The sequence below is a fragment of the Dermacentor silvarum genome, chromosome 10, assembly GCF_013339745.2.
Source record: "Dermacentor silvarum isolate Dsil-2018 chromosome 10, BIME_Dsil_1.4, whole genome shotgun sequence".
NCBI classification, from domain to species: Eukaryota; Metazoa; Arthropoda; class Arachnida; order Ixodida; family Ixodidae; genus Dermacentor; species Dermacentor silvarum.
Window position 1 is genome coordinate 100,624,827 of NC_051163.1, and position 26,915 is coordinate 100,651,741.

The following is a 26,915-nucleotide window of genomic DNA, read 5'->3' on the forward strand; positions in this document are numbered from 1 at the left end:
TTTTCTGGGGTATTTATGTTTTACAACTAGAACTAACCTTGGGAGTTTTAGCCAGTGCCACCACTCACAAACCATAGCAGCGGATGTGGAACATCCTTTCTGCCGCAGGCGTCACAAGCACTTGATCTTTTTGGGTGATGGCAACTGGTCAATAAACCCACATATGCTACCTGAAGGCATCAATGTTGCCAGATTCGAGACCCTCGTTATGTATTGAATGAGAAGAAAGGGAACCGAGGGGCCCAATTTTTATTAATCATATCATAAGAAGCCAAAAAACAATGACACCAAGGACAACACAGGGGAAATTACTTGTACTTTACTAATTGAATCAAAGAAATGATGGAAACGAAAATGGATGAAAAAACAACTGTCCGCAGGTGGGCAGCGAACCCACGTCTTCGCATTACGCGTGCGATGCTCTCACCATTGAGCTACCGCGGTGCCGTTTTCCCATCCATTTTCTGGGGTATTTATGTTTTACAACTAGAACTAACCTTGGGAGTTTTAGCCAGTGCCACCACTCACAAACCATAGCAGCGGATGTGGAACATCCTTTCTGCCGCAGGCGTCACAAGCACTTGATCTTTTTGGGTGATGGCAACTGGTCAATAAACCCACATATGCTACCTGAAGGCATCAATGTTGCCAGATTCGAGACCCTCGTTATGTATTGAATGAGAAGAAAGGGAACCGAGGGGCCCGATTTTTATTAATCATATCATAAGAAGCCAACAAACAATGACACCAAGGACAACATAGGGGAAATTACTTGTACTTTACTAATTGAATTAAAGAAATGATAAATTAATGGAAATGAAAATGGATGAAAAAACAACTGTCCGCAGGTGGGCAACGAACCCACGTCTTCGCATTACACGTGCGATGCTCTCACCATTGAGCTACCGCGGAGCCGTTTTCCCATCCACTTTCTGGGGTATTTATGTTTTACAACTAGAACTAACCTTGATCCTAGATACTTTTGTCTGTGTGCATGCTACACGACTTAGCCATTGCATTTAAGTACCTCCTGAACTTGTCTGGGGCTTCCTTGAGAAAGTGTTTCAGCATTGAGTTATAAAAGTTATCTTTAGATGTCTTCAGGTTATGCCGGAGATTTTTACCTAGAAGATTAATGTCATGTTTCTGTTCAATACTAGGACTGAGGGTGCAAGCCTTTTATTTATGAGTACCTTACAGCGCCCTCGTGGGGGCGCTGTAAGGTATCGTGGGGGCGCTGATAAAATAGCATACGTTTAAGCTTTCTTTTAGTGTGTATTATCTCCCAAGTTGCCCAGGGGTTTCTTTTTCCTGCACGTTTAGAAGCTGAGGAATGAAAATGTATGCAAAACGCTGTCATATCGTGGAAAAATTTCCACAGTTCCTCAGTAGTACCAGATCATCTGTACAACTTCAAAAAAGTATATGACTGCTCCAGATGTTCCAGTATTGTCAAGTCATTGAAGGCTTTAAAGTTTGGAATCGCAAGTTTCTTATTCTCACGCATCATAATAACACATGTCTATTGACATCATAGCCATTTTATGATCAGAGAGACCTTCATCAATTTCACACATGTTAAGAAATGGGAGCAACCAACCAGATAAGAATATTAGATCAAGGATTGAGGAAGCAGTTGGACCCACACACGTACAAGCTGAGACGACCTGAGGTAAATCATAACAGAAAGCGATTTAAGTAGTTGTTTACAATTAGGGACTTCAGGTGCCTCTATACAAAGTGTCGACCAATTCCAGGGAGGTTGAAGTCCCCTAATAAAATAATATTGTCTTCGTGCTTTAGGTGTGCGTCCATAAAGCTTCCTAATTTATTAAGCACATTCGCTGGGGAGTTTCTACATAGCACCAATCAATACTGTACGACCATTAAGTTTGGTTTTAATCCAAATAGCTTCGACATCAGTGACATGCGGGCGAATACTGTACAATATACATTCTTTAATTAGTAGGGCAATAGCTCCTCCTCTCGTTTCGCGGTCTCTTCTCACGATTTTGTATCCAGGAGGTGTTACTTCGGCATCTAGTATGCCTTTTTTAAGCCATGTTTCGGTAAGTATCAGAATATCGGGATCATGTTCCAGTACTAGAGCCTCAGTGTCTGTAAACTTTTATTTAAAATGCCTCTTACATTTATGTTTAATATTGTGCACTGTTTAGATAGCACTGTAACGCCGTCAATCGTTGTTGCCATGCCTGTCATCTCTTTCGGAAGGTTCCTTACATATGTACCTTAAGTGAGTAACCTCATTCCAACCATACACCACATCATTTATTTTCATCTTGTCCAAGATAAGTTTCACCTTGTCCAAAATAAGTTTCACCTTGATCCCCCTTTTCCTCTCCTCAGAACTGGAGTCCCATAGTGGTTTGCGGATCTCGACAATTTGTTTAGAGAAGTCTTCGTTAATGCTTATTTTCTCACCCTGGAGCTTAAAGCAGTTTCACAGGATTTTAGTTTTATCTCAGAAATCTGAGAGTCTCAAAATGATTGGCTGATCTTTACCATCCTGTCGCTTTCCTAACCGATGAATCCGTTCGGCTGAATCAATTTTAGAGGTGGTCATAGCGCTAGAAGACATGGACAAGAACGAAAGAACAGGACGAGCGCTCGTCCTGTTCTCTCATTCTTGTCCGTGTCTTCTAGCGCTATGACCACCTCTGATGTATCTAACTAGCCAAAAAGCCATACTTGTAGACTTCAATTTTTAGGTTTAAGATTGTATGAAAAACATCAATGTTGACCATCTTTAGTAGTGCTTCTTCAGTTTCATTCACATCTTTTATTTCTCTGATAATGAGATTATTTCACCAAGAGCGATTATCGAGGTCATCAATTCGTTTGACGAAAGCATTAATGTCAGAATTTGATTTACGGTCCAAGTGGTCATCTCTTTTACCAATAGTTGCCATTGCAGTTTCAGTTTCATTGGCAAACTTCTCAAGGTTAGCAAGCCTGGTTGGGGCTTTGCCCAAGATCTCTAATCTTTCCTCTATTTTCGAAAGCCTGCCCTCTACTCGTGCCTCAAAAGAGGCTTGGTTTTATTTTCAATATTCGTTACTTTTTCCAAGACCGCCCTCTGTGTCTTAATCATCTCGTCAAACATTTCTTCAGTGATAGGTCCGGGTGTTCTTCAACATCTCCCGAGCGTGCCATTAGCAAAAGAGCAACGGCAAAACACTCAGATATTGTTACGGAGTGATCTTCGTGGCGTCCGCCCTCTTCCTATCAAGAGCAGTGATTCGCTACTCGACATCGTGACCCTGCTGCGTGGATAACCCCTGACCATCGACCGATATGTTTTACTTGTCATCGTATCGGCCACGTCGCCCGTTATTGCGCCACCCGCTGGTCCTTGGCACCTCGAACGCTGTCTGCCCCTTACCGCCGTCTGGAGAGCACCCGCTTTCCGCCTTCAACCCAGTCCTATTTCCCCAACGCCGATGTTTCCCCCAGGATAAGTAGCTGCTCACTGTCGCCGCGTGGTCACCAGTCATGCTCGCCTCTAGGCCGTCGCCTGTCGTCTCGCTCACCACAGACTCGCCGCCCGTCGTCCCCCTTCAGCCCTGCTCGTGCCTATCAGGAAAACTACACAATGCAGTGCCCGGAGGTCATGCTGCATTGACGACTGCCACCACAAATCCTCTTCTGACGCTGCCGACAAGACTAAGCTTGTTAGACGTCGATGTTGACGGCGTAACTGTTTCTGTGCTCATCGATACTGGAGCACACATCTCTGTAATGAGTGCAGAATTTCGTCGACGCCTTCATAAAGTGCTCATGCCTGCCACCTCCCGCATCCTCCGCGTCGCTGATGGAGGGACTCCTGCCGTTCTTGGGATGTGCACCGCCCGCGTCTGCATTGCTGGTCATCCCACTTCCGTCGAATTTGCCCTCATCGAGAAGTGCCCCCATGACCTTATCCTCGGCTCAGATTTTTTCGCCACTCATTCTGCCCTCATTGATTGTGCGACCGGTGCTCTTCAGCTTGAGCTGCCCCATCCTCCCAACAGTCCAGCCGACATAACGCCATGCTTATGCTCTCGCCACCACGTTCGTTTGCCACCTCAAGCTGCTACATACGTTACTTTGACGTCTTCACGCGACATTCCCGATGGCGACTACGTCTTGTCTTCGATTATCGACGTCCTTTTAGCCCGCGATGTCGCCCTGGCTCACACCATTGTTTCCGTTGCTGACAATACGGTGGTCGTGCCGCTTCATCAACGTCAGCCTGTTGACTCAGGTTATCCCGCAAGGCATGTCGCTGGCCACCATTCCCGCGCTTGACCCCTGCAAGATTGCCGCTTTGGATGCTGATGTTTCAGCCGCCTTCTTGCTCCACTAACTTCGTGCCTTCGTCTCTCGATGACATTAACAAGATGATTGCTCCCGATCTGACCCAGGCGCAAGCCCAAGATCTCTACCGGGTCCTGGCGTCCTATCGTGACATCTTTGATTTTGACGGCCGCCCTCTAGGCCAAAAATCTGTCGGGGCTCATCGAATCAACACTGGTGACGCCACTCCTATACGCCGACATCCATATCGCGTATCGCATCACTGAACGTCAAGTCATCCAGAACGAGGTCGACAAAATGATTACAAAAGACATCATAGAACCTTCATCTAGCCCGTGGGCCTCCCCTGTCGTTCTCGTGAAAAAGGACGGCAGCTGGCGTTTCTGCGTTGATTATCAGAATTTGAACAAAGTCACTCAAAGACGTCTACCCTTTGCCTCGTACCGATGACGCCCTCGACTGCCTTCATGGAGCCCAATATTTTTCTTCCATCAACCTTCGGTCTGGCTATTGGCAGATTTCAGTCGACCCTATGGACCGCGAAAAAACTGCCTTTATTACGCTCGATGGCCTATACCAATTCAAGGTCATGCCGTTCGGACTGTGTAATGCCCCAGCAACTTTCGAGCGCATGCATGGACACTCTGCTGCGGGGATATAAGTGGTCCATCTGTCTATGCTATCCAGACGATGTGATTGTCTACTCGCCTACGTTTGAAAGCCACCTGACCCGTTTATCGGCCGTTCTTGCCGCCTTCCGTAGAGCCACCCTTCAGCTGAACTCTGCCAAGTGCCGTTTCGGGCGGCGCGAGATAACTATGCTGGGTCACCTTGTCAGTGCTGTCGGTGTTCAACCAGACCCCGACAAGGTGCGAGCAGTGCAACAATTTCCTGTGCCGCGTTCAGCCAAAGACGTCCGCAGTTTTATAGGATTATGTTCCTACTTTCATCGCTTTGTCCGGAACTTTGCAGGATATCGCCCGTGCTCTTACGGAACCCTTGAAGAAGGATGTTCCTTTCGTGTGGGGACCCGAACAAGCAGGTTTGTTTTCTGCCCTCGTCCGCCTACTCACTACACCACCAATACTGGCCCATTTCGACCCTTCATTGCCTACGGAACTTCGCACTGATGCCAGTGGTCATGGAATTGGGGCTGTCCTTGGCCAAACACAGCACGGTAAGGAGCGTGTCCATTGCCTACGCCAGTCACCTTCTTTCCTTGTCCGAACGAAACTTTTCCATCACTGAACGCGAGTGCCTGGCTTTAGTGTGGGCTGTCACCAAATTCAGACCTTACTTGTTTGGCCGAACTTTTTCTGTAATTACAGACCATCATGCTCTATGCTGGCTTTCGTCGCTGAAGGATCCGTCTGGACGTCTCGGCCGCTGGGCATTACGGCTTCAAGAATACTCAGTTTGCTGTGCACTACAAGTCTGGACGATTGCACCAGGACGCTGATTGCTTATCCCATCACCCTGTCGATGCTCCCGACCTCATTGAGCCCGACTCCGACGCCTGTGTACTGTCCATCCTTGCTTTGGATGATATCCCCACCGAACAGCGACGAGACTTGTCCTTACGGTTCGTCATCGACCGTCTTACCTCTCCATCACCAGACCATTCTGTTCACCTGTTTGAGCTACACAACGTTCTGTATTGTCCTAATCTCAGCTCAGATGCCCCAGAGCTTCTGCTTGTCCCACCTTGCCATCTTCGCTCCAGTGTTCTTCACCAGCTTCACGACGTACCAACTGCTGGTCACCTAGGTGTCTCGCATACTTGCGCCTGCATCCGACACCGGTTTTTCTGGCCCGGCATGTACTATTTTGTGCTCCGCTACGTCGCTGCTTGTGAACGCTACCAACGCCGCAAGCGCCCTTCAGCGCTGCCTGCAGGCCAGCTACAACCTATTGATATCCCTGCAGAGCCATTCTTCCGCGTCGGCCTTGACCTTCTAGGCCCTTTCCCTACGTTCATCTCGGGAAACAAATGGGTTGCGGTCGCGACAGACTATGCCACGCGCTTCGCAATCACCAGGGCTTTACCGAGAAGCTGTTCTACAGACGTCGCTGACTTTCTCCTACACGACGTAATTCTACATCATGGTGCCCCTTGGCAGCTCCTCACCGATCGCGGGAGGTACTTCCTATCAAGAGTGCTAGATGGCATTCTTCGTGCTTGCTCCACTGAACATAAGCTCACCACCGCTTATCATCCGCAGACAAATGGATTGACCGAGCGCCTGAACCGAACGCTAACCGAGATGCTGGCCATGTATGTTTGACCAGATTACCGTGACAGGGACTGCACGTTACCCTTTGTTACCTTTACGTACAATTTCTCGCGGCATGACACCGCTGGATATTCACCGTTTTATCTACTGTTTGGCCGACATCCTGCATTGCCCTTCGAGACTCTCGTTCCTTCGGCTCCTCACTCGCCTACTGAATACGCCAGTGACGTCGCAGCTCGAGCCCGTGCAGCTCGACAACTTGCCCACGATCGACTTTCTGCTTCGCAAGCAGCCCAGAAGTCCCGTTACGATAGCCGACACAGAAGCGTGCACTTCACGCCTGGCTCTCTGGTCCTCCTATGGTCGCCATGCCGCCGCATTGGTCTATCAGAGAAGCTGCTCTCACGTTACACCGGTCCCTACAAGGTTGTTCGTCAACTAGGTGACGTAAATTACGAAATTCTACTCCTGGATCCTGCTTCTTCGACCTCATCGCCGCCAACTGAAGTTGTTCATGTTTCCCGGTTGAAGCCTTACTGCTCTTCTAGCTCCTCGCCTTCATAGCAAGCGCCAGGATGGCGCTTCAGCCACAGGAGAGTGATGTTACGGAGTGATCCATACATGGATCAACGCAATGCTTGGCAGAGCGACAAAGACGACGAGGAAGACGCTAGCTCTTGGGCCGGATCGGACATCTCTTGCCCTAGCCTCCTGTTATATATTTCGTAATTATATCCTTTGCCTCTATCTCGCTTCCGTCACAATATACAACATAAGAGAGTAAGTGGACATGGCAACACAACTAAGCAAAGAAAATCACTGCGAAAACCATATTTTCGATCACCAACCTGAACAAGGAGCGGGAAAGTCTGTGACATTGCCACGGCAGTGTTGCCGTGTCCATTGATGTTTGCTAAAATGGGCGTCCCTTTTAAAGCCAGAAAGTCAGCAGGTCCAAGATAGGTGATGTCACGGCGCGTGTTGATGATGCACTGTGGCCATAGTCCACGTGTGGCAGCCGCAATGTGACAAGAACACCGAAGGGTGCACCTAAGACTGTCATGATTAAGAGGCATGCGGCGCGAGAAAGAAGAGGACGATGTGCACGGAGCGTTCCGAACGGCATGAGACCTCGAGGCGCATGATCCGAGCCGTAATCGAGGGTGAAGTGATGCTGAGCAGAGATTATCGACGTGGTTATGGGCCAGGAAGGTCGCATCGTCAGCACCACACTGGTGACGGGAGCCTAGGAGGTTCAATTGAGTCCGTGATGCTGGCAGTCCAGGGTGCGGCTGTCGACCTTGGCGAAGATCGAGTGAGGCTCCTTGGACTGGCTGCAGCCTCTCACGGCAGGGCCGGGCACTCCAAAAAGGATCGCCCTTCATCGGCATACGACCGCGTTCGATGGTTCTCGAGGGCACCACGTCGGCACTCGCAGAAGTTGAGCGTACCCCTTCGTTAGGCATAACCAGGTGGGCCAAGATGCCACGTCACCGACAGAGTTCGGGACATGGACATCTGAGATGGACGAGTTGACTAGCTGACATCGAGGCAGCAACGGTTATGCGACAATCTGCAAGAGCACTGACTTTGAGGAAGATCCAACAAGATTGCGGCCGGGAAATACGTGCAACGATGAACTCAGTAAGAACGATCCTCACTTGTAGCGGCGCAGCAGTAGGCTAAGGTTGCCTGACTTTCATGTAGGAAACACCCAGAAATAACGTAGGCGGAATTAAGGGTAAGTTTAGTAGATGTTAGGTTGTACATTTATTAGTATGTATTCCCTCAGTGTGTTCTAGTTTGAGGGAGTTTTATTTTGAGTTTTGGGTTGGTGTGTGATTAAAATCTCTTTGCTGTGTTGCCATGCGTCTCCCAACCTCATCTCTCGTAACAACCGCACGCCCCGAGATCGGTGACAGACACGCGACGAAGACGCAATCCGGCAAAGCCAAAGGCGATGCAAGCTGGCAGCGTACATCCACCGTGAAAGTTGCAGCAGCGTTGATCCAAACGCACCCAGCTAGAGCCTGCACAAGGAGTGGGAAAGTCGATGACATTGCCACGTCAGTGTTATCGTGTCCACTGATGTTTGCTGAAACAGGCGTCCCTTTTAAAGCCAGAAAGTCAGCAGGTCCGAGATAGTCAGGTGACGTCAGGGTGCGTGTTGATGATGCACTGTGGCCATAGCGCACGTGTGGCAGCCGCGATGTGACGGGATCACCGAACGGTGCGCCTAAGACGCAATCCGGCAAAGCCAAAGGCGATGCAAGCTGGCAGCATCCATCCACCGTCAAAGTTGCAGCGCTGATCCAAAACCACCCAGCTAGTGCTTGCACAAGGAGCGGTAAAGTCGGTGACATTGCCACGGCAGTGTTGCCATGTCCACTGATTGCCGTGTCCACTGTCTTTATAATGCTTCATTTACTCTTTTCGAGAAGACTATATTGAAATGAGATTGAGGCTTGCATGTGTGTTCATTGTGTTGAAACCTTGTCTCTTTTGTTTTGCAGACAAGGACAAAAAGCGTCTCACTTGCCAGCTCTGCTCCTACACAACCAAATCCAAGAACCGCCTGGTTGCGCACGTCAGGTTACACGCAGGCGAAGGGCCTTACAAGTGTACCGAGTGCCCACATGCATATACAGACAGGAGCAGTCTTGTTGCTCATCTCCGCGTACACACTGGTGAAAGACTATTTAAGTGCAATATCTGCGCTCGCGAATTCAATGAGAAGGCACGGCTCAGACGGCATGTGCAAGGCAAGCACGCTGGTTCTGAGCGAGTACAAACCACCTGAATTGTGAATTTTTAGACCATTTAATTTTTTTTATGATGTTACTATAGTCGTTTCGTCTTATTGCGCTGATATTGTGCTCCATTTTGTTACATATATATATGCTCCATTATATGTACATTATTGTGCTCCAGTATAGTGAGTTCCATTTCTCTGAAGCTATTGTGCAACTTGCTAAATTTGCTCTCGCTGTCTACAAAGCTTTCAGTTTTCCTCTGCACTTCAATCTCCATTTGCTACGCTGCAAGTTATTGACGCATGACTGAATCATGTGTCAATAAGCCAAGAATAAATTAAAGACCAAGCCTGCTAGGAAATGGCTGACAAAATTAAACAGTTCCTGAAGCAGCCAAGTGGCAGGCCATGCTTCTCAAAAAGTGGAAAACAAAGTATTGCTATTCTGTAACTACATATTGTTAATGCTAAATTTGTTATTTTTAATGTGACATTGTCATGCCGTTCTTTGTCTGCAAAATTTATATGTAATTGAGAGTTCGATGGAAGCTCATCTAGTCGGGATGAGACATGACAGACAAAGGTGTACACCGATGAAGTAAAAGTCAACAAATAATAGCCCATTGTAAACAAATCTGTATAAAAGCTCAAATGTTTTGCGTTTTAAAGTTTTATGTTTTATTTGTTCAGTATATGTCTTTCTTTGGTATAAAATTTATATGTGTACATTTATCCATGTTAGTACTTTTGATCTTTCGTCCATCACCTTATGGCATCAAACTTCATCCATATGCTGTGTATGCTGTTTTCTGTGCACAAGTTGCTGTTTACGCTGGCTTTTCTTGGGCCTCGGGTACCCTAGGCCTTTTGTATGAGCTTCAAGTGCCGTCCATATCCTCAAGCTATCTTTGGTCATTTTTTGCCCTAGTGTGAAAATAAAATTTTTTAAATCAATTGATTGATTGAAATTTTAATGCACACTGACGTGCTTGTTTCATCCAGCAAATCCATGCTATGATGGCAGAAAATTTTACTAAAGCAGAGTGCTTGATCAATAATCACAAATGCATCTATCTCGCAAACTTATGAGAGCTTCAGGAAGTTTACTTGTTTATTTGAAATGTTAACGTAAAGGGAAAATAAAATGGAGGAAATAGATTACTTACATCTCCGCAATATGCTTGCAGTACTCTACCTACTCGGCTACCGTGGTGCCACTTCAGTGTTTGTGTCAAGATGTCTAACCGAACTTTTTTCTGGTTGGGTTCAGGTTCATGACTTTCTAGCAGGTTTAGCTCTAGAGTGAAAATTGTAGAGGTTTGAACTGGTTCATTCCATTTGAAGCGGGGGTGAAGGAAAAAATTAGATTGTTCTGCTTTTGGTTTCCAGAAAAATGCGCAGTACATTTGGAGAGTTAAGTTTTGTTGGGTTCATAATGCAAAAAAGGTAAGGCGTGTAGACAGGGACACAAGAGAAGTGGACAACCACGAATGCTGTGTTGCCCACTGCGTTCGTGTGTGTATGTGTCAAACTATTTTTCTGCATACCTGGGTCATATACAGAAAGAGAGAGAGATGCATAGCGGCCAGAAAGTGCATGAAGTACCGTAAGAATGTGAATGTCATAAGAAGTTCGTACTTGAGTGGCGCAATGGAATAAAGATTATAATACGTGATTTCTGTTTCTGGAGAAGCAGTGAAGACAATAAGTACGCTATAAGTAAGTTCCTGAGATTCAATGCAGTAGCTTATTTTGGAATGACAGAACGAAAAGTACAATGACATAAACAGGGAGCACAGAAAATACTGTTTAGCGATTACCAGAATATAGCACCCAAACACAAATTTATTACATTGATTGCATATTTAAAGTGTAAATGAGTCAAAAAGAACCGTTATGTATTTGAACGAAACCACTTGCTCAAATAAAGGGGCGTCCCTTGAGAAGGAAGTTAAACTGTAGTTCAGTGTCTTCTAGTCAGCAATGGAAAATACCATAATTAGTCTTTCTTGGGTCCAGCATCAATCGTTTACCTGAAATTCAAGCAGACAGCTGGCAGCTCCGTCATAATTATATTCTGCAGCGTTACAAGTGAGTTACCGGTAAACTAAACTGCAGTATCCTCTGCATACAGGATAACCTGAGAAAATTCAAAGCCTGAGGAATATCATTTAGGTAAAGCGAACTATGTAGAACCCAGGAGAAAGCTCTGTGGTACGCCACATGATATATTTTAATTAACTGCCGATACGAGATTATTTAGTACACATTATTTACGAGAGGATAAGTAACTCGAAAAGAAATTTAGTGTGGTTTCAGTAAAGCCTCCCAATTTTCACAGTAGTATAGTTTGTCAAACTGTCTTTTGATATTTAAAAAGAACACGGCTGCTATTACACTTTATGTACGTATAGCAGAACTAATTTACAGTCGAAGGCTTATACGGCTTTAGATGTATTTGTTTGAAACATGTTTTTGAGCGACCGTGATATTGTTCTCGTTGATAAATTTACTTATTGGAGACAAGACAATATGGCAGTCTGACGTGACAGACACACACACATATTGACAATTGACAGAGAGAACATTGTTCTCGTTAATAAACTTATTTCCCATTTGGGGCAAGACTAGTGAATCTGCCAAAGGTTTCCTTTAAGAAATTGGCAGATATTGGCGATTCCTTCATTTCTCAACTCGCTCACTGCAACAGCAGCAACTAGGCTTCCACTATGTGCACCGTCTTGTCTTTAGCTGTCCTTGACAGATCGAGCCATGTATGTACTCTCCCAGAACTCACCCCATCAAGAAGCGCATTCTTGCGAGAACTTCCATGAGGTGCCACGCAAATAAAAACTATCGAATTGCAGTTTCTTGTAAGAGTTCAAATAACGCATGAAGCTCCCGTAAGGCATGCTTAAAACATACAGCATTCTCAGAGTAAACAACACTAGGGTAACCGCGACGAATGGGGAATGGGCAAAAAGTTTCTAGAAAGCGTTCATCGGTAGCCCGTAAATGGCTCGTACTATGGCACACACGAAGATTGGGCTGCCTTTCGCTTTACACTGTACGCATAAGCGGAAAATAAAAAAAAGATCACATATGGTGCTGATGATTACAACATGGAATTTCTCAACGGATTCGCCTTTCATATACTAGCCAAACTACTTACTGTGGTAAAAGGCAGGACCATTTGCAGGCATTCTGCATGTGGTAATGCCATTGCGACACAGGCGAGTTTCGTGTAGGAACGAACGCACCACAAGTATTTCGCGATTACTTTCTTTGCGCACTGCTTGGTGGTCACAATCCAGAATTACTCTCATATCTCTGCAATTGCAGCGCTGAAAGAGCTGCTTGTGGACACTACAGGCGAACATTTCCGTCACACGAGGATCACCAGTAGTAGTAGAGAGTTCCTGATGCCAGAAGGACCGTCTGTTGGCTAGTTGGTCCAACATAGTTACTTCCAGATATAGCGTAAAAAAGTACACATACACAAGAAGACACGACAGATGCAGACGAGTGTTGCTACCAACTCTTTGTTTCAATCGAGACACCATTCAACTTATACACGCCTTCCGATCTTGATGCCAGGCAGGAAGACGGCATTCTGCAATTCTTTTCTTACACGTAGAAATCCGTCATCTTGTAATTCTGGCTACTTGGCACTCTTTGGCCATATCTGGCCCTTGCGCCAATAAAATCCATTCATCATCGTAATTTCGGCTACAGACTAGAAGTCTGTCTTTCAAGGCCCTCGCTTTTGCAGGTTATGCATGTGCGCAGATACCTTATTATGGCCTTGCAGTTTAGACTATAATGATTTGCTCAGAAATGCAGAAAAACTCAAGCGTTATACATAACGCCACAAGAACATTCCAAGCCATAGGCACGAAGATTTGTCACCTCAAGTGTACTACCTGTCATTTCAAAGGTAGCAGCTCCAGGACTCTGTAGGAAACTGTTTGGGCTCGGGCTATCTTGAGTGGTATGCCGAGGCCAGTTGCATCGCTAGTTGTTCCAGTGGATTATATATCCCCATTTCAGTTGAAGGGGGGATAAACAACAGCGGTATATGGATGGTGAAACTTTCCAGAAACGGTCCACTTTTAGAAAGTTCTTGTCTTTGCGTTCCCTTCCAGCCTGTGTTGCCTTTTTTGCGCCTTTATTATTCCTGTTATGCTTGTGATTTCTACATATATATATATATATATATATATATTGTTAAAACGTGTCACTGCCAGTGAAAAGTGAGGGAAGCAAGACAAGAGAAAGAGGACGACATTGCTCCTATGATTTTCACGGTCCATCGCTTAATCAAAACTCGCCAAGCACATAAAGACAGTCTTTCGAAGATAGATATTTTAAGACAGTATTTTAGAGCAAGTGATTTCTAAAGTAGGCATTATCATCATAGGTGATCTACAGGTATTACAGTGGAACTGCCGTTCCATTATTTCTGCAGCTATATATTTAATATACTTTTGTTCACAATTTTCTCTATACATAAATCATTTGCAGGAGACTTGGCTTTCAAATGGCCAAGATTGCCACACAATAAACTATCGTTTATTTCTATTGGACCATCCATCGAGAGGCGGAGGACTTGCTTTCTTGGTAACAACTAAAATATGCCACAAAGCAAAAATATATCGGTATGGTACGCAGTGGGAGATACTAGCAATAGATGCAACTATTCCTTGTTCCCAGTTTTTTTTAGTTAATGCATATTTTCCCACAGGTGTCCAAGACATTCGATACCTTTGTTAGAGTACGTGGCACACGGAAGAGTCGACAAAAACTCGAGACTCAGAGAGGCGTTTATTAGCGTCCACCTCAGCCCAGAATGTCTAAGATCGCAGGCTAGTCCCTTCGAACGCGCTCACGCGCTCCTGGCCCGATGCTCGTCCTTCTTCTTGTAGGAAGAACGCGGGAAATTGAACACATTCCTGGCCCCGAAGTGCGGTCATGCCTGTAGTTCAAGCGGAAACAGTCTTTGGATGGCCCTTGTCGTCACGAGGCCATCTGTTGCAAGAGCGAACGTGTCCATCTTCTCCTGCGTAGACTTCAATCACCCTTGCGAGTTGCCACATTTGGCTTGGAAGGTTTTCCGCATGTACAAGTACAACGTCGTCTTCTTTAACATTGTTCTTGCTCCGTGTGTCACAGAAGTGTGCAGATCTAAGTCGGAGTAAGTACTCTTTGGTCCATCGATTCCAAAAGTTTTCCGTCAGGCGCCTTCTGTACTGAAGTCTCCGGAAGGCCTCTGCACACGTTGAGATCTCCATGTTCTCGATGTTGCCTTGTGGTATCGTCGTGAACCTACGGCCAATTAACAGATCTGCAGGAGTCGGAGCGCACAGTTCGCCGTCTTCTGATTCAATGAAAGTAAGTGGCCTAGAATTGACGACAGCTTCAACTTCTGTGAGTACTGTCATGAGTTCTTCGGAGTTGAGGCAGGCTCTTTGAAGAATCTTTCGAAGCGGTGTCTTTACAGTTCTTACAAGCCGCTCCCACCGTCCACCCCACCATGGAGCGTTTGGCACAATAAACTTCCATTTGATGCCTTTACTGCTCAGGTGTCCAGCGACATCATCTTCTAACGGCATTCTGAAAATCTTTTGTAGATCCCTTGACGTTTTCTTGAAGGCCCTCGCATTGTCAGAATAGATGACCTGGGGAAGACCTCAGTCGGGCACAAAAGCGTCACAAGGACATCAAGAATGCTGCAGATGTGATACTGGACACAAGTTCTAAGTGAATTGCTCTTGAAGCTGCACACGTAAATAGAGCAATGTAGTTCTTCGACTCCTAACGGTGTCTTCATGAAGAGACGTCCCACGAAGTCTACTCCGACCACTTCAAACGCGTGTGCTTGTGTTACCTGATGTATTGCGAGAGGCGCTACTGGAGCGTTGCCTGGTGAAACGGTGAATTGTCTGCACAAGTAACATTCCTTGATTACATTCTTCACCAGACTTCGTGCTTTGCATATCCAGAAGCGCTCTCTCAACTGCGTCAGTGTATCTCGCACACCTCCATGAAGTACTTTGCAGTGTGCTTTGATAGCGATTAACCTTGAAAAGTGGTGTTTACTCACCAGTATAATTGGATGCTTGACACCTTCTGGAGCTTCCATTTGCATTAAACCCCCACCAACCCGAAGTAACCTATCTTCGTCCTGGAACGGGTTGAGACCTGCGATGAGTGACATTTTGTCGATAGAAGAGCCCTCTGAGATAGCTTTGATCTCTGTGTTGAAGAACACATATTGTACCTGTCAAATACAGTATTGTTCGGCTCTCGATAGCTCCTGCGCCGTGAGGGGACCAGTTTCTTTATTGCTGCCATTATGTCTGCAGCAGCTGACGACCTCAACACCCATGCTGTAACTCTTAGCAGCTTATCGAGTGTGCTGTAACGCTCCATTACAATTAGCGGTAGCGTGGCATCAGTCGTAAGTGAAACCTGAACGGTGACCTTCTCACAATAGACTTTCGTTGTCCGCTGTTTGTAGTGGTTGTGATGGCCACATGTGCTCAGGTTCCTGAAGCCAGTGAGGCCCATGCCACCATAAGATGCTCGTAGATACCTGGTCAACAGATACGCCTCGTGTCAACAGGTCGGCAGGATTTTCAGTACCAGGACAATACTTCCAAGCGGCTGGCTCGGTTCGCTCGTGGATTTCAGTGACTCTGTTGCGAACGAACTGTTTCCATTTCTGAGCATCGGCCCTAAGCCACAACAATGTTATTGTCGAATCCGTCCACATAGTGTAGCGTAGCTGGAAGTCCGTAAGCGCACTTGATGTGAAGCTCATGAACCTTGCACCAATCAATGTGCCCAGAAGTTCTAGACGAGGCAATGTTACCATCTTGATTGGAGAAACGCGTGATTTTGCGATGAGTAACTGGGGTCGTCTTGCGCGATCAGACACAATGTAGGCCACTGCGCCGTATGCGAACGGACTTGCATCGCAAAAAACGTGCACTTCTAGCACGCGGGGCAGTTTCTCTTTGCCGCTGCTAGTGTAACGCAGTACCCTAATTGATTGTAACTTTGACAATTGGCTCACCCATCCTTGCCATTCTCTTCTTAAGTCTTCGGGCAGACACTCGTCCCAGTCAATTCCACGGGTCCAGATCTTTTGAAACAATATCCGTACGGACACCGTATACGGCACGATGTATCCCATCGTATCGTATACTCTTGATGCTGCTTGTAAGACGAACCTTTTTGTGTCGGACTTTGCTTTAAGAAAATCAAGAAGATTGGCCATGGAGAAGCTGAATTCATCGCTCTGGGGACTCCACGCGATACTCAGTACTTAAACGGAGGCTTCACGAAGTACAACCATCTTTTGGCTGGTTGAGCGGTGCTCGTTTTCCAACGTGCTCATAAGCTCACTAGAGTTTGTCGTCCATTTACGAAGATTCATTCCTGCTGAGAGCATGAGCTGTTGCGCCTCTCTACAAAACTGGGCAGCTTTGTCTTCCGTATCAGCACCTGTCACCAAATCGTCGACGTAAAACGACTCACCCAAGGTCTTGGCGGTCGAAGACATACTTTGTGGCACTCTTCTCACGTGGTGAAGTATAGTTGCTGTCAGCAGAAATGGGCTGCATGTTGCTCCAAAAGGTACTCTGGTCATCCTCCATTCTTGTGCGTCTTTATTCAAAAACTCAGCGACATCGCCTTATTCAAACCACAGAAATCTAAAGACATCTCTGTCTTCTTCTTTAATCGAAATCTGAAGGAAAGCCTTCTCGATATCTGCCATCATGGCGATGGGATGCGTCCTAAAGCGTATTATTATTTTGACGAGATCCTGGTATAAGTTGTCGCCCTTTCTTGTGGCTCGCTTCAACTTGAGCTTATCCATGGCGGTCAGCTGATTCGTATACCTCCGTGGTTCGTGGCAGTGGTTACAGTCGGTAGCCACCAGCGAAGTCCCTTGACGGTAGCTCCCGGCTGTCGCCTCCCGGGTTCTTCGGCACCATATGTTAGAGTACGTGGCACACGGAACAGCCGACAAAAACTCGAGACTCAAAGAGGCGTTTATTAGCGTCCACCTCAGCCCAGAACGTCCAAGATCGCAGGCTAGTCCCTTCGAACGCGCTCACGCGCTCCCTGGCCCGATGCTCGTCCTCTTTCTTGTGGGAAGAACGCGGGAAATTCAACACTTTGATACCATTGTCAAATCTTGTAGGTAAGCAATTGTGATAGCCGGAGACTTTAATTCGCATCATGTGTCTTGGGGTTTCAGAAAAGACTCATGTGGAAAGAGATTGTCGGACTGTGCAAATAATCAAATTTGTTGTTGCTTAAACAAAAGCAGTTACATTTATTCAAGGCCTTTATGAATCAGCATTGGATCTAACATTTGCCAGTTCGGGGATGTCCATCACTTCCTGGTCTACCGTCGGCTCTGCCTCAAACAGTGACCCTCTACCCATTAGGTTTGATATTGTATGCTCTCTTATTTCTTTAGTTTCAGGCGCGCATTTTTGTCAATTACCAGAAATTTCAGAGTGTCTTAAAAGGCAACCATAAAGAAAATATTGCAATGAAAGGGACGCGAGCCGTAGGTTTATTATGTAGAATCGGTAACCGGCGTTCTGGTATGCGAACTGACACACCAATTATGATCTACTCTATGTATGTATCACCAATTCTAGAATTTGGCTGCGTTTTGTTTTCTGGAAGTGCAAAATATAAAATAAAAGACTAAATAAATAAAATAACATATAAAGACCTCTTGCTCTTTTAGAGAGAGAAGCTCTTCGAATATGTTTAGGTCTGCCTAAATTCGTTAGTAATAATGTGTTATACTAGGAAGTGCACTTACCTTCTCTTCACACGAGATTTCACATGCTTACGGTTCAAACCTACTTAAGAACTTATGAATCTCCTCTTAGACGTACAGAATATATTTTTATTAGTGAACCAAAATCATTTTTTGAGAACATGTGGCCACGATACATACCCCACAGGTTGGATTTGTGCAGGCCCAATTAGCACCTTTAAATGTTCACATTAGGGAAATCATTCCGTTTGATAGGTCCACATTGTCACTCACAATAGAATTTGCTGACAGTTTTCCCAATAACGCAGAACTGCTGCACCCACATATTTGAATACCGTTTTGCAAGACTATTTGGCCCATTTCCCAATAAATGTACTAGCGACTGATGCTTCCTCGTGTCAAGAGAAGACAGGTGTGGGACTATACAAGCCATCCCTCGATTGGTCTTTTTCACTTCGCCTGGCAGATTACACATCAGTTTTTCAGGCCAAACTTCTGGCAATAGTTGTTGCATTGTTAAAGTTACTGCTACATGTTACAAAAGTTATCGTCGCAGATTCCCTTTCTGCATGCAGTGCGCTTAACGCGTCTACAAATTTGACAGCTTTGAACACATCTTATACATTAGCTCCACCCCACTTAAGGTTAGTTCATTTAGTATGGCTCTAGGCCACTGAGACATTCATCTTAATGAAATAGCCCATTCTTGAGCATGAGCTTCTTTAAAAGGTCCGGCGACATCAGTGTTGCCGGCAACTGTGCATATGACTGCAGCCAGATATAGGCAGTTTTCTTTGACTGAACACAAGAAAAGCCTCTCATTAGCGAAATCTACAGAATTTAAACATCTAAATTATTCTCGGAACTGACAGTGGTGTCCTAACCGGCAATTCGAAGTAGCATTTACAACGCTGCATTGCCCTATTCCAGAACTTAATTTTTACTTGCACAGATGTGGTCCGGCGGCATCCCTCTAATGCTACCTGTGCAATGAACCAGAATCCATCGATCACTTTTTATTATCATGTCGGCGGTTTTCTAATAATCGAAAACGATGTTTAGAAATTCCACTTCGCAATCTATGACTGCCGTTATGCAGTTCAGTTACACTCTTACTTGGACCCACGGTGTTATGATATAGCACAGGAACATTTGCCGAGCCATTTATAATTTTTACTTCGACACAAAAAGATTTCCTTATTCGCCCATTTTTCCATGATTGATATATTTATCCTTCAATAAATTATAAATTTAGAAAATTCAAAAAGTAAAATCACAATTATAATATTAACATTATTATTCAAAATTTACGTCTATCTACTGTAATTACTACGTTCATATTAATGTTGCTATCTAGGCAAGGCTGACTTAGTATAGACTACTTAATTTCTTTTATTATCGGTTCATTTCTTATCTTTAATTATTCATTTGTTTGCCCTTTATTACTTATTTATTTCTAAACAAATCTTTTTGCAGATATATGATATATAACATGGGGTAGTAAATTCAAAACTTGTGTCTGGAAATATGCAAATGTAAATGAGGTGCAGGCGGAAGGTTCTTTCCATCTAACTTCATCCACTCCCGCGTTGTATCAACGCTATCATCAAAGCACGGCCGTCACTTTCAGTGTTTTTATGCAGATGCAAATCATCATTCGAGCTAGATGGCTCAATCAAATGAGAGCCACGCTTTCGTAACGAGCATTACAACACGTGACTGACAGTCATTGTTTTTTAAATTTCTGTAGAACGAATGGAGTCTGTAGGCCCTTCAATGTGTGGCCAAAAAGGAAACTAGCTAGAACTTGAACTGGATTGGACGAGCCCAGCCTGTTACTGACATTTCGAAAAAACACCCAAACACGTGAACGAGGCAGACTCTTGGCCCTTCTTGCGCAGAAAAAGTGTAGCCAAGTAAACTCGTCTACGGCGCTTACTGCGTTAAATGGTGTCAGCTAATTTTGGTGGGAAGGCAAAATGTTTTGCAGATATGGATAAGAAAAGCTAAATTAATATATAAGGTTGGTTTGCAGAAACTGTGTGAGCAAAGCTAAGCCATTTTCTCAATAGGTGTGAAGCCCACTTCCCACTCTAAAACGGAAGCTCCAGAGGAGGTAGTTGTGGATGACTGTCCCAACCCGGCATCCCTTGAGACATCATCAAAGAACATTGGAGGTGTGTAGGATTTGATGACCTGTTGTATAGTGTTGGCACGCAAGTGGTAGCTTAGGTAGCTCACCTTTTTTTCTGGCTTCCTATTGTGTAATATTATATGAGTTGTCGCGTTCATCGCTGGTGTTTGTAGACAAGCTGCTGTAATTAAGGTAACTTTATTGTATAGCTGCTCACCACTGCTGGCACAGGAATCACCTGGGCCTTGGGTGAATGTAACCCTGATTGTGACAAGTTTTGCAGTTCATGAAACACCACTTGCACCTCATAGTATATCATGCATAAATACGTGTAATTTGTCCTGAAAATATTTTTAGTGCCTTGGTCACCATTACCGTTATACAGCACTCTGGTTAGGGTGTGTGAGTATTCAAAACTTTTGATTCACAAAACAAATATTGCCCTGTTTCATTCTGTCTTCGAAACGGATAGATGTATGTAAATATGAAAATTTCTTTTTAGTTTCCGATTAATTTCAGTTTCCAACTGGTTATGTTCTTGGTGGCCATAATAAATACGTAGACATAAAACGTGAAAAGTTAGTAGTGGAGAATGCTGAATGTCACTCAGGGAGCTGGATTTTTCCCTCTAAACCGGCATAATTTGCTCTCGCCAATGAGTCATGAGTTTGTGAATAAACTGCTTGTTTGCTCCTAATGCTTCATTTATACTTTTAATAAGCACCGCTTCATAACGTGCAGTGCAATGAGAGAAATTTTCTAATGTTGGGTAAACTAGGATGGGAAGCTCGATGGCGAGTATGGCTGTTCAATATTCAAAAAATGTTTGATTTTATATGGTTCTGGTACTCTTTCATTCATATTTGATTTTGTGCACTGCTAATTTGTTGCATGATGTTAAGTACAATTAACCCCGTCAATCATGGTGTATACATTTTCATACACTTGTTTTTACCAGTTCTGTCTGGTAGAGGCAAGGAAAATATACCATGAACATTAGGATTTGGTAAACTGAACGCCCTGTGTAGGAAATGTGGATGCATTTTATATCAATGTACTGAGCATTGCTACACATGACCACTTTAATTAAAGCATGTGAGATGACGCCCGGGATGAAAGCAGAGCTCTTATATTTCAACACAGCGCGAGCCAGCCAACGAGCCCCAACCCGACAAATGATGATTATGATTATGAGGATGGTTATATACAGATGAAGACGATGGTGAATTGGACAGTTAACGCTCACACTAACTTCCCCCCTCACGAAAGTGATCGGCAAGGCAGCGAGTCAGAAAGGGTATGAACGCCAAAGATATGGCTTCAGGCGAGAGACGTGAACTATTTCAGCGCTGCTGCAATGGCAGTCAGTATATGGGCCGCGATACCTGTAACTTTTCACAGAGCCCCGGCACTCGGACAGGTCTCCACAGGAGCACTTCGTCTCCTGGGCGGAACGAAATTGCACGACGGGTTGCATCACAACGGACTTTCTCTTGTCCTGAATGGTCGCAGTGTTGGCAGTGGGCGATGCGGGCGGGGTACTCCTCTGGTAGAAATGCGGATGGAACAGAAGCCGTAGAGAGGAAAGGTGTCCAAAACAAAAGATGGTGCATGGCTGTACACGAGGAAAAAGGGGCTGTAGTTTGTTGTGCGTTGGACGGCTGTATTATAAGGAAACATGACGAAAGAAAGTATAGTGTCCCAGTTTGTGTGGTAAAGTTTAACATACATGGAGATCATATCGGAGAGAGTTCGATGCAAATGCTCGGTAAGACCATTGGTTTGGTGATGATACGCTGAGGTGGCCTTATGGATAGTGTTTGAAGCTTGTAGGACTTCAGCAAGAACATGGGAAAGAAATGCCTTGCCACGGTCACTTACATTATTTCATGGGATATTGACGTGCTATGTTTGCAAACATGGGTAAATGTTTTTCAATGCACGCAACAAAAATGGGCTAAGATTGACTTGACTGGCTGTCCAGTAAATCTAGAACCATTTACTGAGTAGTTACGATGACTCCTTAGAAAATTCAGAAAAGTTCGTTCTACTACTTTGAATTCATTTCAGTGGAAGCTGCAACTGCTGACACATCAACAGTGCATCATAGTTCTTTACTGAAGGGTTTTAGTTGTCTATTCAGGGCGGAACGTACTCCATACTTGTTGAACCCGAAGATAGGATGTTGTGGAGGGGTAGGCACAAGACGCTTTGTTTTGAACTGGTACTGACACAACTTTTTTATCAAGGGTTTTTTTTCTTCATTTTTTTGCTTGATCGGGTAGCTGTCGACTTTGTTACTACAGTGTCATGCCATAGTTCTTGAACATGTAAAAAACACCAATTATCGTATTTACTCGCATAATTTCTACACTTTTCTTGTGGAAATTGACACGATTATGAGGAATGCTAGAAATACAGGGGGAGGGGAATTAAAAAAATGTTCTAGGTGCTAAATGTGGCTCCCATGCCACCCATTGTAAGCTGAAAGTAATTACTTCTAAATGGCACTTCGTCATAACAGTAAGAACTACAATGGCATTTTATTTGCTAAACTTATTGCTAAAAGTCGCTATTTCTAAAATTCATCTGGTTACATAGTTAGGCAACATAGCAAAATTAAGCAAATGTCTGCATTTTTTGTGCTGTCTGCATTGTTGTGACTGGATACGGAAAATGTTGAGCGCATGCGTGCTGTGTACAGCCACGGCAGAAAAGGTTCGTAAAAACAAATGGCAGAAACCACGGCTTGACTGCCATGCACAATCATGAGCGGACTGAACAAGCAGATGACAGTCGCTGCAGCATTTTTCGAGGGTAGTGATTACTCAAAGGAAAAAATTTAATTTCTGTAGGTCAGTGTTGGCAATGTGAACACTGTGCGAGGAAATACAGTATATCCTCTGTTAAGGTGACCATTTCACTATGCATGCCTAATGGAGTGCAGCTTCTTAGTGAAGGGTTTGTTTACAAGTATGTCACAAAATCAGAGGTGTCACAAATAGCTGACACATGCTGGTTAGCCTGTTCCAGTGGCTGCAAGCTACACAATGACCATGTCTCACTAAAAGCCAGGGTGCGCATCACATAGTTCATTTTTTCCTCATTCACTCAATGCTTTTCCTCATTCCACATAAGATAATAAGCTTGGTCTCCTGCTGTTGTCATCCTCTAAACTCATGGTGCAAACCCACTATAGATTGACTGTCACTTCTGTTAGAATTTGCTGCGCTCTTCATCCTTCTCCCCCATATTATCTCATCTAAACTATTGACAGGGCAATCATAATGCGGTTTAGACTATACTGACCCATGCATCAGTGATAGCCAACCCTTCCCACACCCCCCATTTTTGCAACGCCCACAGATGACTTGTAAACCAACCCTGTGTTAAGAAATTTGGCGCACATTTTGACTTTGTCGCTATAAAAGATGTCATAATTCATTATTTCTTGCCTGTTAAAGGGATTCAGGCATCATACCATGATTTACATGATTTAGGAGTCAGCTGCTTGTTATCAAACCGAGCAGAAAAGGCGAGGCAGTGATGTCTCACTTCTCCTTTAAGAAAAAGGTTTAGCAGAAGAGCCACTCTGACCTGTGTATATATTCTGAAGGTACGATCTCTACCAAAACACATTTGCTATCCACTTGTAACAAAACGCCCTTCCAGACGAATATTCAACAACAAACTACATACTACTAAACCACTGCTCTTGCGATTTGAAGAGATCTGTCAGAATGTTGGCATAGCCGACACATTACGTGACATTGCCCACAGACATGATTCACTACCCCCGTGGTTCAACTTCCCCATAGCTTGCGATCTCACCCTAACAATTCCGTAAAGCAGACTCCACCCCAACACATTATTCAGGAATTCCTTGCAATAGAGGAAAAATACAGCAGTTTCACAAGCTTTTATACTGATGGTTCGAAAACGATTGGCCATGTAGGAAGTGCAGTAGTCCAAGGGAACTGGGAAGAAACCGTTAGACTTCCGCAATATACATCTATCTTCACTGCTGAATGTTACGCCATTTCCATAGCCGTAGAAAAAATAGTAAAGGAGAACCTCACAAATAGTATTATATATACAAACTCCCTAAGTGTACTCAAAGCTCTTCACTCCAGAAATGCAGTCACACCGCTATTGGGGGACATTATACACAATGTAATAAAAGCCACCACACAAGGACAGAACCTTAAGTTATGCTGGGTTCCGAGCCACGTCGGAATCAGCGGCACTGAAAGAGCAGATGTATGCGCAGCACAAGCTAAATACAAACAAATCAAGCAAATAAATATACCTCCTAAAGACTGCATGAAGTTCATACATTGTAAACTAAGGGGAAAATGGCAGTCTGCTTGGAACAATGAACTAAATAACAAACTACACTTGGTAAAGCCTGTGTTAGGTGAATGGCGATCTTGCGCACACAAGGAACGGTTCAAAGAAGTGATTCTATGCCACCTTCGCATAGGACATACACACCTCACACGCAACTTCATACTAACAAAGCAAGACAAGCCCCAATGTGAAACGTGGTGACGAACTAACAGTGAATCACGTCTTATTTTCATGCAGAAAACATGAAACATTGAGGAAAAAATATTTTACTTCATTTTACAAGGAACACATTCCTTTTGACCCCGCTTTGTTTTTAGACGAACATGCGCTTCTTGATATATCAGATGTTTTTAACTTTTTAAAGGAAGCAGGTATTCTCGAAAAACTCTGAATTCTCACTGCGTGCTTCGCTACATATTATGCTACACCTCACCCACCTTCTCATCCCCGAGAAGAAGGTCGAGGTCTTTCTTTAAATTGTTGGGACCCTAGCGGGGTCCTTGCCCAGACAAGGACTCGCTGAGGTGATGCAACTTTTCGGAACAATTATATCTTGTGTTTGGCGCATGATTGCCTTAGCTGCTTATGTGCCATTAAACCCAACAACAACATTTTCAAAGGACATTACTTCTCCTTTAAGAAAAGGGTTTATTCAAAGGATATTAGTTTGCCTGTATATCAGGGTACTTCCTTGCAAAAACAGGAAATGGCCACAACCCCTTGGTCCTAAGTTGTAATTTATTGCTGATGACATGAGCAAGGTTGCAGCCCAACTTGCTGCACAGCTCACGGCTCTAAGAATCCGGATAGGCCGTTACTAGAAACAATCTAATGCAAGATCTGTAATTGGAAGTGACTGGGAGGGGACTTTGTTGGAACACTTGGGACATAAAATAGGCTGATTTTATTTTATTGCATCTGCAATGATGCTTAGTCTTTACTTGGTTTCATCTCACCTAAGCGTGACACATTGCATAGTACTCTGCATGCAGGCATGCCCTGTGCTACTCAATAAGAAAGAGTACAAAAACAAACTGCAAATAGCAGCTAACTTGAGACCAGTCGAAAGTGTCAATGAACCACTGCTTGGCTGCTCTGAAGGGGGGTGAGAATATTAAGTCCTATATATTATTTATTTACAGCAGCAGCACCACCACCTGCAGCATTGGTAGCTGTGCCAGCCGCCTCAAGTGAGGCTATCGTGCCCAATTGTTCCTTCACAGAGGATGGACAGGTAAGATGATGTGGGATGCATAAAAACCATTGCAGGTGCATAAACTATCATGACATTGACTCTCTGATGTCTTCTGTAGCTGTCTTCCGAGTTTCAGCGTAATCAACCAAAAAAACTGTGATAAGTATGCAGGTGCAAAGCATGTTAACTCCCACTTCTTGCACAAAAGGAGTATAGCAGCCGTCAATCTGCACTTGAACTGACATTGGCATGGCAAGCGCATAAAATCATCCTGGCACTTCTGTGGTGAGGCAGTGGTGATAAAGCTCCCTTTAATTAAAGCTCGTGATGTTCATGTGAGAAGTAATGTTATTTGCTTGTCACTTGGCAAGTAGCATGCGAAATGGAGTACCTCCCATAGTACTTTGTGTAAATTTGTATTTTAAACAGCGTTCAATTGTATACTCCTAGCAGGTCATTTTTGTCATTGGGATGGGTAGGCCAATTGCTGTTTGCTATAACAACAATTTTTCAATTGTGTGTCTGCAGGTTCATTTGGCCAACAAGGTATTTATACCGAAGGCCACATATGAACATCTGATGGGTGTTCAGAAAAACTCCCACTTCGTGAAAAGATCGGCAACAGCTATCTGGTCCACAGAAGTACTGGCGCAGAGAAGTTTCACGGGAACTTTGTCTAACCGATTTGTGGCGGAAGGGGGCCAGAAGCAGCCACAGCGGCCATTGTCACCTCACAAAGTGAATGCACTGAGAGGTCAGTGTGCAAGGTTGCAGTACCTAGCTTCTTATAAGCCTTTCAACCGTGTGTCATGCATATTTTTTATACCATGTTAACAATTTCATGACTATCATGTCCTGCTCCTGAGCACAACTTTGAGCTCAATTCCCAGCTCAAATCGTTCAAGGGGACGAAATGTTGAAACTCTTGTGTTCTTGCATATACTGCGAAATAAAAGAGTTCAATAGTGTTAAAATTGTCCTTAAGGGATCTACTACTATGTCCTTCGTGGCCTACAGCACAGTTTTTGGGACATTAAGCCTAAATTACTATCCAGCATGGTACTGGAATTCCAGCTGAAATAGGCCTTCCAAAAGGCTGTGTGCTACATTGCAGTGCTACGTAT

The 26,915-nt window shown here is 44.5% G+C and overlaps 1 protein-coding gene and 1 non-coding gene across 5 annotated transcripts in view; one reads left to right on the top strand and one right to left on the bottom strand.

Annotated features, from left to right (window-relative positions):
- The window catches only part of LOC119466362 (zinc finger protein 37), a 57,672-nt gene that overhangs the window by 28,966 nt on the left and 1,791 nt on the right, over positions 1 to 26,915 (top strand). Inside the window, exons 5-7 of one of the 4 annotated variants that reach the window (XM_037726869.2) lie at positions 20,185 to 20,289; positions 25,739 to 25,830; positions 26,320 to 26,545. In XM_037726869.2, the coding sequence (XP_037582797.1) occupies positions 20,185 to 20,289; positions 25,739 to 25,830; positions 26,320 to 26,545 (423 nt within the window). Of the gene's footprint in view, positions 1 to 9,064; positions 10,858 to 20,184; positions 20,290 to 25,738; positions 25,831 to 26,319; positions 26,546 to 26,915 lie in introns of those variants that run through there. The other 3 variants (XM_049656709.1, XM_037726870.2, XM_037726871.2) reach the window with 3 other exon arrangements.
- Trnat-ugu (transfer RNA threonine (anticodon UGU)) lies at positions 841 to 912 on the bottom strand. Its single transcript has one exon. It is a non-coding gene; the product is annotated as a tRNA-Thr (tRNA).